Below are 14,342 nucleotides of genomic sequence, written 5' to 3'. Positions count from 1 at the left end.
CAGAAGGCAGATTAGTGGTTGCCAGGGGCTGGGAGTAACCTTTTCAAGGGTACAAGGTCTTCTTTTGGGGGAGATGAAAATTTTTTGAAACCAGAGGTCATAGTTGCACAATAATGTGATATACTAAATGCCGCTGAATAGTATACTTTAAATTGGCTAAGGTCTTTTTTATTGATTGATTTTAGAAGAAGCGAGAGAGAAGTATTCATTTGTTGTTCCACTTCATTGTACATTCATTGGTCACTTCCCATATGTGCCCTGATCGGGGATCAAACCCACAACCTTGGTGTCTCTGTATGATGCTCTAACTGACTGAGTTAACCAGCCAGGGCCTTGGCTAGGTTTTTGGTATGTGAATTTCACTTCGGGGGGGGGGAGGAGGAAGAGGAGGAAAATATTCTAGGCTGATAACCAAACTTGCACAGAACCTTGAGCATCTGGGAGATGCTGAAAGTCTTAAGCCTGTCCCTCCCGTTTCTCAGATAATGAAACAGGTTCAGAGGGGTGCCACAGAATGTCAAAGCAGATGTGAGACGAGAGCACAGAATTGCCTCTCAGCCCCTGCACATACATGACAGAGTCCTCTGAGGATAGAAATATGGAGGAGGAAAGGGTCTTACATGGCCATCTCGAACTGTTCCATCCACTTCTTCTTCAGTTCTCGTGTCTTGAAGAACAGCTCATAGCCCTGAGCACCTTGGTCCTCGATCAGGAGAAACATGTGAGTCCACTGCAGGGAAGCAGTATTCAGATTGAAGGTACCCACCCCACAGAGGGTGGAGCCATATGCCCACCAACCCTTACTCTTGTAAGGAGAAAAGAGTGGGGACAGTAACAGCCTCTCTGCCCCCAGGAGAACCAAACACACAGCCAAAATCCAAAATCACACACACTCACATCTGAGACAAGTGCACACAAGAATTCCAAAGGCCAAGTGGAGTGTCTCAAAAATGGGGGTTTCCCAGCAATGGGGTCCCCAATTCTGGCCTTAGAACCCTACCTTCTTATTGTCACGCTCTCCCGAAGAGTCATCCCGAACTTGGAAGTTGTGCAGGTTCACAAATTCCTTGAGGTCATAGGAGTCCCCTCGGCGCTTACAGATGAGCAGAGCTTTGTCAAGCAGGAACGCGTACCTGGGAGCAGCTAGGTCAGGTGCCTCTGTCTGGCTCCTCCCAACAGTCTCTTCTAGCTCTTTGCCTGATTCCTTCTACCTTCCCAGTCTACGTTGCTGTCCATGTAGGACTCCTACCCTTCTCCTCCTCCGTAGTCAGCTTGGCAATACTCACCTTCCCATCTTGACCTCACCCAAATGTTCTATGCTGGTCCCGACACCTGGTGGTCTTGGCTCCACCCACATATACAAGGTGGCCTTGCCCTGTCCATCCAGACTCCACCCCTGGTCCAAGTGGCTCCACCCATACATCTATTTTGAAACATGGTTCTGCTCATGCCAACACTCCACCCAGATTGTGTTGGCTCTGAGCCTTGCCTTTGAACCTGGATCCACCCTTGCCCAGGCCCCACCTACCTGTCCATCTTGGAGCGGCGCTCCACAGTGGTGATCTTGAGCTCCCCATCGATCTTGGGCCGGCCATAGTGAGCCAGAGACTGGTCCTAGGCAGCAGGTAAGGGTTCTGGCATGGGGCCACCAAGGAGGAAACTAAACATCCTTCCCACATGGCCCTCCCAGCCATACCCCCTCACCAGGTTCTCAATAGACAGCTGGAAGTTGGTGATTTGCCGCAGGGTCTCATTGTCTCGCTTGACCTCATTCACACACTGCGCCAGGTCCTGGGGGTTAGCCAGATGTGAGCCTGGGCTCCCCCACCCAGCACAATCCCTTACCCGGCCGAGGATAGGGGTCAGCCCTCGCTAGGGACAGCCAGAGTGGTAAAGACAGTGTCCATAGCATGTCACTAGCCTCAAGGGGGAATGCTGTCAAAAACTTGTCATAAGGTGTGTGGCCCTGTGGTAGAGGAAGGTGTTGCCCATGGTGTGACTTTGTGTCTGAATGGCACTATGCAGCACTACCCTGAAAGTGTGTGACTGTCACCCTGTGTGTGACCACTCACTCTCATTGTGTGTGACTGTCACCCTGTGTGTGACCGTCGCCCTGTGTGTGACCGTCACCCTGTGTGTGACCGTCGCCCTGTGTGTGACCGTCGCCCTGTGTGTGACCGTCGCCCTGTGTGTGACCGTCACCCTGTGTGTGACTGTCGCCCTGTGTGTGACCGTCACCCTGTGTGTGACCGTCGCCCTGTGTGTGACCGTCACCCTGTGTGTGACCGTCGCCCTGTGTGTGACCGTCGCCCTGTGTGTGACCGTCGCCCTGTGTGTGACTGTCGCCCTGTGTGTGACCGTCACCCTGTGTGTGACCGTCACCCTGTGTGTGACTGTCGCCCTGTGTGTGACCGTCACCCTGTGTGTGACTGTCACCCTGTGTGTGACCACTCACTCTCATTGCATCCAGGGCCAGCCGCAGGTTCTCCTTCTCCACTGCATCCTGCGTGTGTTTCACCAGCTCCTGAATGACACACAGAGACAGACATCACCTGGGCCTGTCCTCTCCACCTGGGTGGCCTTCCAAACAAACCTGACCCACCAGCTCCTCCTTCCTCCTCCTGCTGTGCCAGGAGGCAGGGGCATGGCCCCAGTGACCCCTCCCAGAGGGTCCTACAGCCCAGCCTCCAGAAGCCAGCCCACCCCCACTCCTATGACACAGGGAGGTAGATATCCAAGCGCATCATCACTGGACCTAGGAGGCTCCCACTGTGCACCTGGAGAAGGAGGTGGTACTTGAGGACTCGCTGCATTGGCACCATCAGCAGGTCCCGCAAGGTGAACCTCCCATTGTTGGCTCGCTGAGAACATTCCTGGAGGATCAGAGAACCAGGTAAGCAGATAAGGCAGAGGCAGGTGTGGATTTTCTAGAGCTGGAAGCATCCTATCTCCCCTGAGGAAATAAGGGAGGAAGGATGCCATGAGGTGAGGGGCAGTTAGTCCCAGCTGGAAGGCAGCCTGGGGAGGAGGTCCAGGACCTGTTAGGTGAGTGGGGTTGAAGAGAGGAAAGGGATAGGCTGGAGGTCCCCCGCATGCAGACAAAGAGGCTGGAGGTACGGAGCACACGGTGACTCCTCATCGCCCCTGCCCAGAGGCAGATCTAACAGCAGGCACACCAGGCACGTGCCCCGGGCCCCAACTACTAAAGGGCCCCGCAAAACCCCACCTTTATACTTTTTTCTAATGTAAGGGGCTCAATATTTTCTTCTGTGCCCGGGGCCTCAACTGACCTCGATCCGCCTCTGCCCCTGCCCTATCCTTGCTTCCACCAGACACAGGAGTCCAGGTTGGGGCTCGGTCCAGGATCAGGGCTCAGTGTGAATTTGGAGCTCAGCCCAGCCTGGAGCTCAGTTTGGAGTCAGAGTTCAGTTCAGGGTCACAAGCTCAGGCTGGGGTGTCAGGGCTCAGCTAGAACTGGGATTCAGTTGGGGCTAAGGCATTGGTCCATTTCCTCCTGCTCCAGTACCATCCTCCCCAACCTCCGATGGGCAGACCCCTAGCTGGGCTGACACAGAAAGTGATGCTATCTCCAACTCAGTGTCCTCCCTGCTGCCCTCTCCCAGGCCTGTGGTGGGGGAAAGCCCCCCAGATGTGGCCCCACCCAACCTCTAGCTTCATTTGCACATCCTCCCGGGCGCTGGCCACACGGTCCAAGTGCTTGCTGGCCGACTCCACCTGGCTGCAGTAGCGACCATAGACGAGGAACCTGCGGGAAGCAATGGCCGAACAGGTAATAGCGGCTAGCACTAAGGTCAGGCAGCTCTGGGCATCAGTCCTGGCCCACCTCTTCCCAGCTGGGTAATGCTGAACCTCCATCTCTCAATCTCTAAAATGGGTGTAACAATAGCATTTCCCGTATGGGGTTACTGTAACATTAAATGAGATAATGCACAAAAGGTTCTTTTATTTTTATTTATTTATTTATTTGAGAGAGAGAGAGAGAGAGAGAGAGAGAGAGAGAGAGAGAGAAAGGGGGGAGGAGCAGGAAGCATCAACTCCTATATGTGCCTTGACCAGACAAGTGCAGGGTTTTGAACCGGTGACCTCAGGGTTCCCATGTCAGTGCTTTATCCACTGCGCCACCACAGGTCAGGACACAAGAGATTCTTAGCACGTGGCATATCATCTCTGCTCACTGTGTATTTATTTACAAACTTACTGAGCACATACTGTGTGCCAGGCCCTGTACTAAGAACATTAGGCATCAATTTATTTGGTCCTCACCACAACCCTAGAAGGTATGTTCCTGTCCCACATTGACTTTATTAATATGGAAGCCGAAGTAAAGAGAGGTTAAGTGGCTTCCCAGAGCCATGTCCAGTTCACAAAAACCAAAGCTAGGGATTGAACCAGAGATGGGTAGCCCCTTGCCCGTGAGCCAAGAAGGTAAAACCCTCCCTGTCCAGTGGTTTCTAAGGACAAGGTCTCTCCAATGCCCGGTGTGAGCAAGGCAGGGTAACCTTCAGGGGTCCAGGCTGGCCAGCTGGGTCTCACCTCTCCTTGTATCGTATAAAGACCTGGTGGAGGCTGGGTGATCCGGTGGTAGCCAGGGCTTCCTTCATCTCCTTTAGAAAGTGAGTGTGCACACGAAGCAGGTCCTAGTCAGAGGGAGGAGTGAGGGCTGGGCGGAAGCCTGGGGCTCAGGAGAAGGGTAATCCACTCGCCTTATGTTGCCCAACTCCCACAATCCAGGAACAGTTGGGGCCAGGAGATGGTTCCCAGTTGATGGCAGCCCAGGAGGGAAAAATCAGAGACCAGGTAAGCAGGATGAGCTGGAAGACTGGGAAGGGGCTGGCTCACCTCAATGTTGATAAAGATGATCTCTATGTCCTCGGGTTTGAGGAACCGTTGCAGAGGCTTCATGAAGTGCTGCAGGGAGGGGAGAAAAGGACGGAGGAAGATGAGATGCCTTCCTCAAGCCCAGTCCCAAAGAGGCAAGGACAGGGAGACAGGGAGAGAGAGGCAAACAAACAGAAATCAGGAAAAAAAGAAACAGAGATACGGAGAGAGAAAAGAGAAAAACAGACAAGGAAACACAGACAAGCAGATAAAGAGAGACAGAAGAGAACGTCCGCAGGCAAACCTGTACATGACTATTCATTGCAAAAAAAATCAAAATAGCCCAAAAGTGGAAGCAACACAAATGTCCATCAATGGATAACAAAATGTGGTCCATCCATATAATGGAATATTACTCAGTCATGAAAAGAAGTGAAGCTCTGCCCTGGTGGGGTAACTCAGTTGGTTTAGAGTGTCATCCTGATACATCAAGGTTATGTATTTGATCCCTGGTCAGGACACATACAAGAATCAACCAATGAATGCATAAAAAAGTGGAAGAAAAAAATCTGTGTTTTCTCTCCCTCTCCCATTCTCTCTCTAAAATCAATAAAATAAAATTTAAAATTTAAAAAAAGGAGCTCTGGCCCTGGCCAGTTGGCTCAGTGGTAGAGCGTTGGCCTGGCGTGCAGGAGTCCCGGGTTCAATTCCCGGCCAGGGCACACAGGAGAAGTGCCCATCTGCTTCTCCACCCCTCCCCATCTCCTTCCTCTCTGTCTCTCTCTTCCCCTCCCTCAGCGAGGTTCCATTGGAGCAAACTTGGCCCGGGCGCTGAGGATGGCTCTATGGCCTCTGCCCCAGGTGCTAGAATGGCTCTGGTTGCAACAGAGTGACGCCCCAGATGGGCAGAGCATCGCCCCCTAGTGGGCATGCCAGGTGGATCCCTGTCGGGTGCATGTGGGAGTCTGTCTGACTGCCTCCTTGTTTCCAACTTCAGGAAAATACAAAAAAAAAAAAAAGAGCTCTGGTCAATTGGATCAGCAGTAGAGCATTGGCTTGTTGTGTGGAAGTCCCAGGTTGGATTCCCAGTCAGTGCACACAGGAGAAGTGACCATCTGCTTCTCTACCCTCCCCCCAGTCTTCCTTCTCTCTTTCTCTCTCACTCTCTCTCTCTCTTTCTCTTCCCCTCCAGTAGCCATGGCTGAAATAGTTCAAGCAAGTTGGCCCCAGGCACTGAGGATGGCTCCATGGCCTCACCGTAGGCACTAAGGTAGCTCAGTTGCTGAACAATGGAGCGGTGCCCAGGATGGGCTGAGCATCACTGGGGAGGGGGTTTGCCAGATGACTCCTGGTCCAGGTGCATGTGGGAGTCTGTCTCTCTGCCTCCCCACTTCTCACTTAATAAAAAAATTAAAATGAAAAAAAAAGGAGTGAAGCTCCGACACTCACTACTATATAAATGGACCTTGACAACATGATGCTCAGTGAGAAAAGCCAGGGACAAAAGCCCACATGTTGTATGATCCCATTTATATGAAATATACAAAATAGGCAAATTCAAAGAGACAGAAAGTAGATTTAGTGGTTTCCAGGGGCTGGGGAGGATAAGGAGTTAGAGGGTGATGGATAAGGGGTATGGGGTTTGTGGGGAGTGATGAAAATGTTCTAAAATTAAATAGTGGTGATGATTGCACAACCTTGTGTATATACGTAAAGCCAGCGAATTGTGTATGTTAAATGGGTGAATTGTATGGTACAGTAATTAAATCTCAATGAAGCTATTAAAAAAGCAATGTCCAAAGTAAATAGAGAAAATAGAAAGGCAAAGACAATAATAGAGACAGATGAGGATGAGGAAATACAGAAGGAAAAGGAGACAGATAGAGAGAGAAACAAGAAAGGGTGAAAGACACAGAAAACCAGAAAGAGAGACAAAGAAACACGAAGCAAGGGGACAGTGGGGCCTCCCCGTGTGCAGGACAGGTGATCACACGCCTGCTGGCCCCACCATGCGCCTGGCAGGGGCTGGCTGGGAGAACCGCACCTGTTGGATGGAGCCTAGCGTGTCCGTGTACTTCTCTTCCGTCTGCTGGATCTCCCGAAGGCAGCAGCACCGCTTGTCATACTCTGTCATCTTGGGCTGAGAGGGGGGAGGGGAGGCAGGTGTTGGGGGACCTGAACTGCCTGCCACCCATGTATCCACCCAGGCCCGGCCCTTCGCCCCCACACACCGGCATGGGCACTGGCTCCGTGCGCATGAGGTCCTCGTAGATCTCATCGCCCTCAGCCTCCTCGTTCTCTACACAGTCATACAGGTCCTCATCCTCCTCCACCGTGTCACTGCAGGATGTGGAGTCAGGCAGGACCACAGGAACCCCCAGGCCAGGGGCTCCTCAGACCTCTCCCAGATTAAGTTGTGTCCCCTCGGTTCCCAAGGGCAGGCTCATGTCCCTCTCAGACCCCCAGGGCATAGTCTTGTCCCCCCAGGCCCTCGGGGCAGGGCCTAACCCCAGACACTCACTCAATCTGGTCGGACAGGCCACTATAGATGTCTTCATCCCCCACACTCTCCTCATCAGTGGGGAAGGGCCTGGGGGGCCAGGACAGTATGAGCCAGAGGCCTGATGGCCAGGTGGGGAGGGGGGTTTCAAGGACAGGGAGGATGGGGTCAGCTCAAGCATCTATTGCCTCAGTGGTTACTCACATGATCCCCTTGTTCTGGGCAATCGGTGTCCAGGACAGAGCGGACAGGGTGTAGATGACCTGTGACAAGGGCGGTGTTTTGCTCAGCAAGTTCCTTGCTCACTCACATGCCACAACATGGTCTTGGACTTGAAGCTGCTGAGACTGCACCTTGAGTTAGACCCCATGCCTCTGGGAGCCGAATTCAGGACTTTCTCACCTCCCCATTCCCCCATGTCAGCATGCCAGTGTTCCCTTAACTGAGCACGCACCACTTGGTCCTGTTGACTATTTAATCCTCATAACCACTCAAAGAGGATGGGCTGATATTATTCCCTAGGACTCAGAGGCATGGCCACATATCTGAGGTCACACAGCAGGTGGTGAAGCAGGGACTCTAACACAATTCCACATGTCCTAAGCCAGGCTCTTTGCATTTGGTGATGGCCTGGCATGGCACATCAGTCCTTCCCTTAACAGCTCTTAGCCCGCCTAGTGCAGATGTTCATGGAAATAAATTAAAGTCCAGTCTTTGGGCTCGGTGTGCTCAGCTCACCTTCCCGAAATCCTGCACATCGAAGAGGTCAAAGGCTTCAAAGAGCTCGCTCCGCTTGAGGCCAAACTTCTCACAGCAGGTAGACAGGAAGGTCCGGATGTTCTTAAGGCACAGGAACTGTGGACAGAACAGAAATGAAGGTGGGAAACATAGCGGGGCCGGGGAGAATCTCAGCCCCAACAGCCTGACCTGGGGATGGGAACGGAAGGGGAAACTATCGGGCAGCTCCTCCATAAACCACACCTGCTTCTGATGAACATACAGCTTTACCAAGAACCAGATCTACCCCTCAAGTTTTTTATTGAAGTAAAATTCATACAACAGAAAGTTAACCATTAATCAGTAACCAAATGTACCACAATACATACAATGGAAAATTATTCAGCTATTAAAAAGGAACACAATTTTGATTTATGCTACAGCATGGATGAACCTTAAAAACATTGTGCTCAGTGAATAAAGCCAAATACACAAGGACAAATACTGTATAATTCTACTTATATGAAGTCCCTAGAGGAGTCAGATCCACAGAGACAGAAAGTAGATGGTGGGTGCCAGGGGCTGGGGGAGGGGGATGGGAGTTAGCATTTAATGGGAACAGCATTTCAATTTCAGAGGATGAATGGTTTTGGAGATAGAGGTGACAGTTACACAACAGTGTGAATGTATTTAACGTCACTGAACTATACACTTACAAAGGGTTAAAATAATAAATATGAACATTTTATTTATATGTTATTAATATATTTTGATATAATCTTTACTTATATTTATAAAACATATTATTTTATTCATACATATATAAAATAAGTATTATATATATATATATTTTTTTTACCACAATGAAAAGATTGAACCATTAACCATTTTGGAGTGTACCCTATACATTCACAACGTTCTATAACTATCACTTCATCTAGTTCCAAAACACTTTTATCCCCTCAAAAAAGAAATCCAGTGCCCAGTAAAGCAGTGACTTTCCACTCTCCACTCTTCTCCTTCCCCCTGGCAACCACAGGTTTGCTTTCTGTCTTTACAAATTTCCCTACATCCATTCACTACTGATAAATGCATTAACAAAATAGCCATACAATGGAATGTTATTCAGCCATAAAAAGGGGGCACCCTCAAACGTGATACACAAAGTGAATACCCTCAAAAACGTGATGCTGCCTGACCAGGCGGTGGCACAGTGGGTAAAGCGTCGGACTGGGATGCGGAAGACCCAGGTTCGAGACCCCGAGGTCACCAGCTTGAGTGCGGGTTCATCTGGTTTGAGCAAAAAGCTCACCAGCTTGAGCCCAAGGTCGCTGGCTCAAGCAAGGGGTTACTCGGTCTGCTGAAGGCCCACGGTCAAGGCACATATGAGAAAGCAATCAATGAACAACTAAGGTGTTGCAAATTGCAATGCGCAATTAAAAACTAATGATTGATGCTTCTCATCTCTCCGTTTCTGTCCGTCTGTCCCTGTCTATCCCTCTCTCTGACTCTCTCTCTCTGTCTCTGTAAAAGGAAAAAAATAAAAATAAAAAATAAATTGTTTAAAAAAACAACAACAACAAAAAAAAAACGTGATGCTGAGTGAAGGAAGCCAGACACAAATGGTCATATATTGTGTGTTTCCATTTATTGAAAAGCCCCTGAACTTTTCTATTTCATGAGTCAACACATTCCTTTTGTGATTAAAACAGTTTGGGTTGGGTTATTGTGACTGGAGACCAAAAAAAAATCAACTGTCAGACATACAGGACATTATGCTGGTTTGGGGGGTATTTGGCTCTGATATACATACGCCCTCATGTCCTTGCATTTGCCCAATATCAGCTCATTCAAATATCCCAGTGGGCTCAGCTCTCTCAAAGTGTCCTCAGATCCTAAAGAATTCTAACCAACCTCAAGACCAACAGCCTCCCCCAGCACACAGAGCTGGCCTCTCCCATGACCCCCAGCACTCTCAATGAAGTTGATGTTGACCAAGATTTCTGGAACTATTTGATCTGGTTAAAATGCATCACCCAAAGCCACATATTGTGTAATTGCAGTCATACAAATGTCCAGTATAGGCAAATTCACACACTGGAATATTTCTCACCCAAGAAAAGGAATACAGTACTGACACTCACTAAGTGGTTGAACCTTAAAAATATAATGCTTAATGAGAGAAGCCAGAAAAAATTATTCCATTTATGTGAAATGTCCAAAACAGGCACATCCACAGAGACAGGAAGTAGGTTAGTGTTTGCCAGGGGCCAGAGAAGGGAGAATTGGGGATGGCTGTTGATGGGGATGAGGTTTCTTTGGGGGGAGGTGTGATGCTGTGGAATTGGATAGAAGTAATAGTTATACAATTTTGTGACTATATTAAAAACTACTGAGCCCTGGCTAGTTGGCTCAGTGGATAGAGTATTGGCCCAGCATATGGATGTCCTGGGTTCAATTCCCGGTCAGGGCACACAGGAGAAGTGACCATTTGCTTCTTTTCCCATCCCTCTCCCCCTTCTCATTCTCTTTCCCCTCACAGCCAGTGGCTTGATTGTTTTAAGCATCAGCCAGGACACTGAGGATAGCTTGGTTGGTCCAAGTGTGTCAACCTCAGGAACTAAAAATAGCTCAGTTGATTGGAGCATCGGCCCTAGATGGGGGTTGCTGGGTGAATCCCGGTCAGGGTGCATGCAGGAGTCTGTCTCACTATCTCCTCTTCCCTCACTTAAGAAAACAAACAAACATACAAAACAAAACAAAAAAATCCCACTGAATTATGCACTTTAAAATGGTAAATTTTAGCCTAATAAGGCGGTGGCACAGTGGCTAGAGTGTCAGACTGGGATGCGGAAGACCCAGGTTCGAGACCCCGAGGTCGCCAGCTTGAGTGTGGGTTCATCTGGTTTGAGCAAAGCTCACCAGCTTGAGCCCAAGGTCACTGGCTTGAGCAAGAGGTCACTCGGTCTGCAGCAGCCCCTCAGTCAAGGCACAAATGAGAAAGCAATCAATGAACAACTAAGGTGCCACAATGAAGGATTTATGCTTCTCATCTCTCTCCCTTTCTGTCTGTCTGTCCCTATCTGTCCCTCCCTCTGTCTCTCTGTCTCTGTAAAAAAAAATTTTTTAAAGGGTGAATTTTATGGTATATGAATTCTATCTCAATAAAAAAGGTATCTTCCAGGTAATTCCTCTTCCTACCTACTCAGTTTGTGAACACCTGCATTAGGTCCTGTCCTTCCTCTACACACAGCTCTTCAGGGCTGCCATCTCCCTCAGGATAAAAGACTAAGTTCTCCGTGAGGCCCACAAGACCCTTCACAAACTGTTTCCGTCACCTCTCTGCTCTACCTACGCCCTCTCTCCTTCTCACTCACTCTTCTCCAGCCACACTGGCCTCCACACTATTCCTACAACAGTACAGGCACAGTTCTGCCCCAGGGCCTTTGTACTAGTTATGCCCACTTCTTGGAATATACTTTTCCCTGTGTTGTGGACTGAATTGTGTATCCCGCCCCCCAAATTCGTATGTTGAAGTCCTAATCCCAGGATGTCATAATGGGACTATATTTGGAGATAGGGCCTCTAAGGAGGTAGTTGAAGTAAAATAAGGTCACAAAGTAGGCTCTAATCCAATACAATTGGTGTCCTTATAAGAAGAAGTTAGTGTACAGATATGTACAAAGGGAAAATCATGTGAGGCACAGGGAGAAGGTATCCATCTGCAAGCCAAGGACAGAGGCTTCAGAAGAAACCAAACCCACTTATACCTTGATTTGGACTTCCAGCCTTCAGAACTTAAGAAATAAATTTCTGTTGTTGAAGCCCTCCCACCCCTGCCACAGCCCTGGCAAACTCATCCACCCTGATGTCCACAAGGTTCCTTGCCACCTGCTTCAGTTTTTTGTCTACAGGTTACCTTGAAGAAAAAGGAGGAGGAAGAAGACCACCAGAGGAACATAGTTAAAAGAATAAAATGGCATACCTATCAATAATCACTTTAAATGTAAATGGATTAAATGCTCCAATCAAAAGATATAGAGTAGTCTGACTAGGCAGTGGTGCGGTGGGTAGAGAGTCAGACTGGGATGTGGAAGATCCAGGTTTGAAACCCCAAGGTCTTCGGCCTGAGCACAGGCTTACCAGCTTGAGCACAAGGTTGCTGGCTTGAGCATGGGATCATAGACATGACCCCATGGTCTCTGGCTTGAGCCCAAAGGTTGCTAGCTTGAAGGCCAAGGTCACAAGGGGTCACTCACTCTAATATAGCCCCCCCGTCAAGGCATATATGAGAGAATAATCAATGAACAACAAAGGAGTGGCAATGAAGAATTGATGCTTCTCATCTCTCTCTCTTCATGCCTGTCTGTCCCTATCTGTCCCTCTCTCTTGTCTCTCTCTGTCTCTGTCACACACAAAAAAAGACATAGAGTAGCTGAATGAATAAAACAAGACCCATAGATATGCTGTCTACAGAGACCCACCTCAGAATAAAAGATACATACAGACTAAAGTAAAGGGATGGAAAAAGATATTTCATGCAAATGGAAACGGGGAGGGGGGGGGAAAGCTGGGGTAAACATACTTATATCTGACAAAAGACTTTAAAACAAAGGCTATAGTAAAGGACAAAGAAGGACAATTCATAATAATAAAGGGAGCAATCCAACAAGAGGATATAACCCTTGTAAACGTATATGTACCTAACATAGAATCACTTAAATATGTAAAGCAAATCTTGATGCATACAAAGGGAGTGATCAATAGCAATACAGTCATAGTAGGGGATTTCAACACCACATTGAAATTAGTGGATAGATATCCCACACAGAAAATCAATAAGGAAACAGTGGCCTTAAAAGACACACTAGTTGGGTTTAATTAATATCTTCACAGCATTTCACCTTAAAGCAGCAGTATATACATTCTTTTAGTCCCCATGGAACATTTTCTAGGACAGACCACATGTTAGGACACAAAACAAGTCTTAGTAAAATTAAGATTGATATTATATCAAGCATTTTCTCTGACCATAATGGTATAAAACTAGAAATCAACCACAAAACTGAAAATCACACAAAGACATGGAGGCTAAATAATATGTCATTAGGCTCTGGCTGGTTGGCTCAGTGGTAGAGCATTGGCCTGGTGTGCAGGAGTCCCAGGTTCAATTCCCGGCCAGGGCACACAGGAGAAGCGCCCATTTGCTTCTCCACCCCTCCCCCTCTCCTTCCTCTCTGTCTCTCTCTTCCCCTCCCACAGCCAAAGCTCCATTGGAGCAAAGTTGGTGGGGGGGGGGGGCTGAGGATGGCTCTATGGCCTCTGCCTCAGGTGCTAGAATGGCTCTGGTTGCAACAGAGTGACACCCCAGATGGGCAGAGCATTTCCCCCTGGTGGGCGTGCCGGGTGGATCCCAGTCAGGCGCCTGCGGGAGTCTGTCTGACTGCCTCCCCATTTCCAACTTCATAAAAATACCAAAATAATAATAATAATAATAATATGTCATTAAACAACTACATACTCAAAATCTATAGGACACAGAGAAAGCAATCCTAAGAGAGCAATTCATAGCATTACAGTCCTATCTAATGAAACAAGAAAATTTTCAAATAAACAATCTAACTTTATGCTTAAAGGAACTTGGAAAAAGAACAACAACAAAAAAGCCCAAAGTGAGTAAAAGGAAGGAAATAATAATAAAGATCAGAGCAGAAAAAAATGAAATAGAGTCTAAAAAAAAAAACACACAGAAGATCAGTGAAATCAAGAGCTGGTACTTTGAAAAGATAAATAAGATCAACAACCTTAATCAGACTCATCCAGAAAAAAAGAGAAAGGACACAAATAAATAAAATTAGAAACAAAAGAAGAGAGGTGAAAATTGACATAAAAAATACAAAAAATTAAAAGAAAATATTATGAAAAACTATATGCCAACAAATTGGACAATCTGCCTGACCAGGTGGTGGTGCAGTAGATACAGCATCAACCTGGGATGCTGAGGTCCCAGATTCAAAACTCCTAGGTCACCACCTTGTGTACAGGCTCATCTGGCTTGAGCACAGGGTCACCGACTTGAGCGTGGGATCATAGACATGACCCCATGGTTGCTGGCTTGAGCCCAAGATCACTGGCTTGAGTAAGGGGTCACTGGCTGAGCAAGGGGTCAAGGCACATATGAGAAAGCAATCAATGAACAACTAAGGTGCATCAACCACAAATTCATGCTTCTCATCTCTTTCCCTTCCTCTCTCTCTCTCTCTCTCTCTCTTTCTCTCTCAAAAAA

General features: G+C 48.1%; 1 protein-coding gene across 2 annotated transcripts in view; it reads right to left on the bottom strand.

Annotated features, from left to right (window-relative positions):
• The window catches only part of VAV1 (vav guanine nucleotide exchange factor 1), a 70,355-nt gene that overhangs the window by 20,573 nt on the left and 35,440 nt on the right, over positions 1-14,342 (bottom strand). For both annotated transcript variants that reach the window (XM_066345364.1, XM_066345373.1), the window contains exons 2-15: positions 8,078-8,194; positions 7,544-7,602; positions 7,361-7,429; positions 7,071-7,179; positions 6,884-6,979; positions 4,861-4,929; positions 4,555-4,658; positions 3,667-3,766; positions 2,778-2,873; positions 2,456-2,524; positions 1,705-1,791; positions 1,529-1,614; positions 1,001-1,133; positions 621-730 (exon numbers count right to left, since the gene is read on the bottom strand). In XM_066345364.1, coding sequence (XP_066201461.1) covers positions 621-730; positions 1,001-1,133; positions 1,529-1,614; positions 1,705-1,791; positions 2,456-2,524; positions 2,778-2,873; positions 3,667-3,766; positions 4,555-4,658; positions 4,861-4,929; positions 6,884-6,979; positions 7,071-7,179; positions 7,361-7,429; positions 7,544-7,602; positions 8,078-8,194 — 1,304 coding nt within the window. The remainder of the gene's footprint in view (positions 1-620; positions 731-1,000; positions 1,134-1,528; positions 1,615-1,704; positions 1,792-2,455; positions 2,525-2,777; positions 2,874-3,666; positions 3,767-4,554; positions 4,659-4,860; positions 4,930-6,883; positions 6,980-7,070; positions 7,180-7,360; positions 7,430-7,543; positions 7,603-8,077; positions 8,195-14,342) is intronic.

This window comes from Saccopteryx leptura, chromosome 1 (genome assembly GCF_036850995.1).
Source record: "Saccopteryx leptura isolate mSacLep1 chromosome 1, mSacLep1_pri_phased_curated, whole genome shotgun sequence".
Classification (NCBI taxonomy): domain Eukaryota; kingdom Metazoa; phylum Chordata; class Mammalia; order Chiroptera; family Emballonuridae; genus Saccopteryx; species Saccopteryx leptura.
This window is presented reverse-complemented; position numbering and strand designations above follow the sequence as displayed.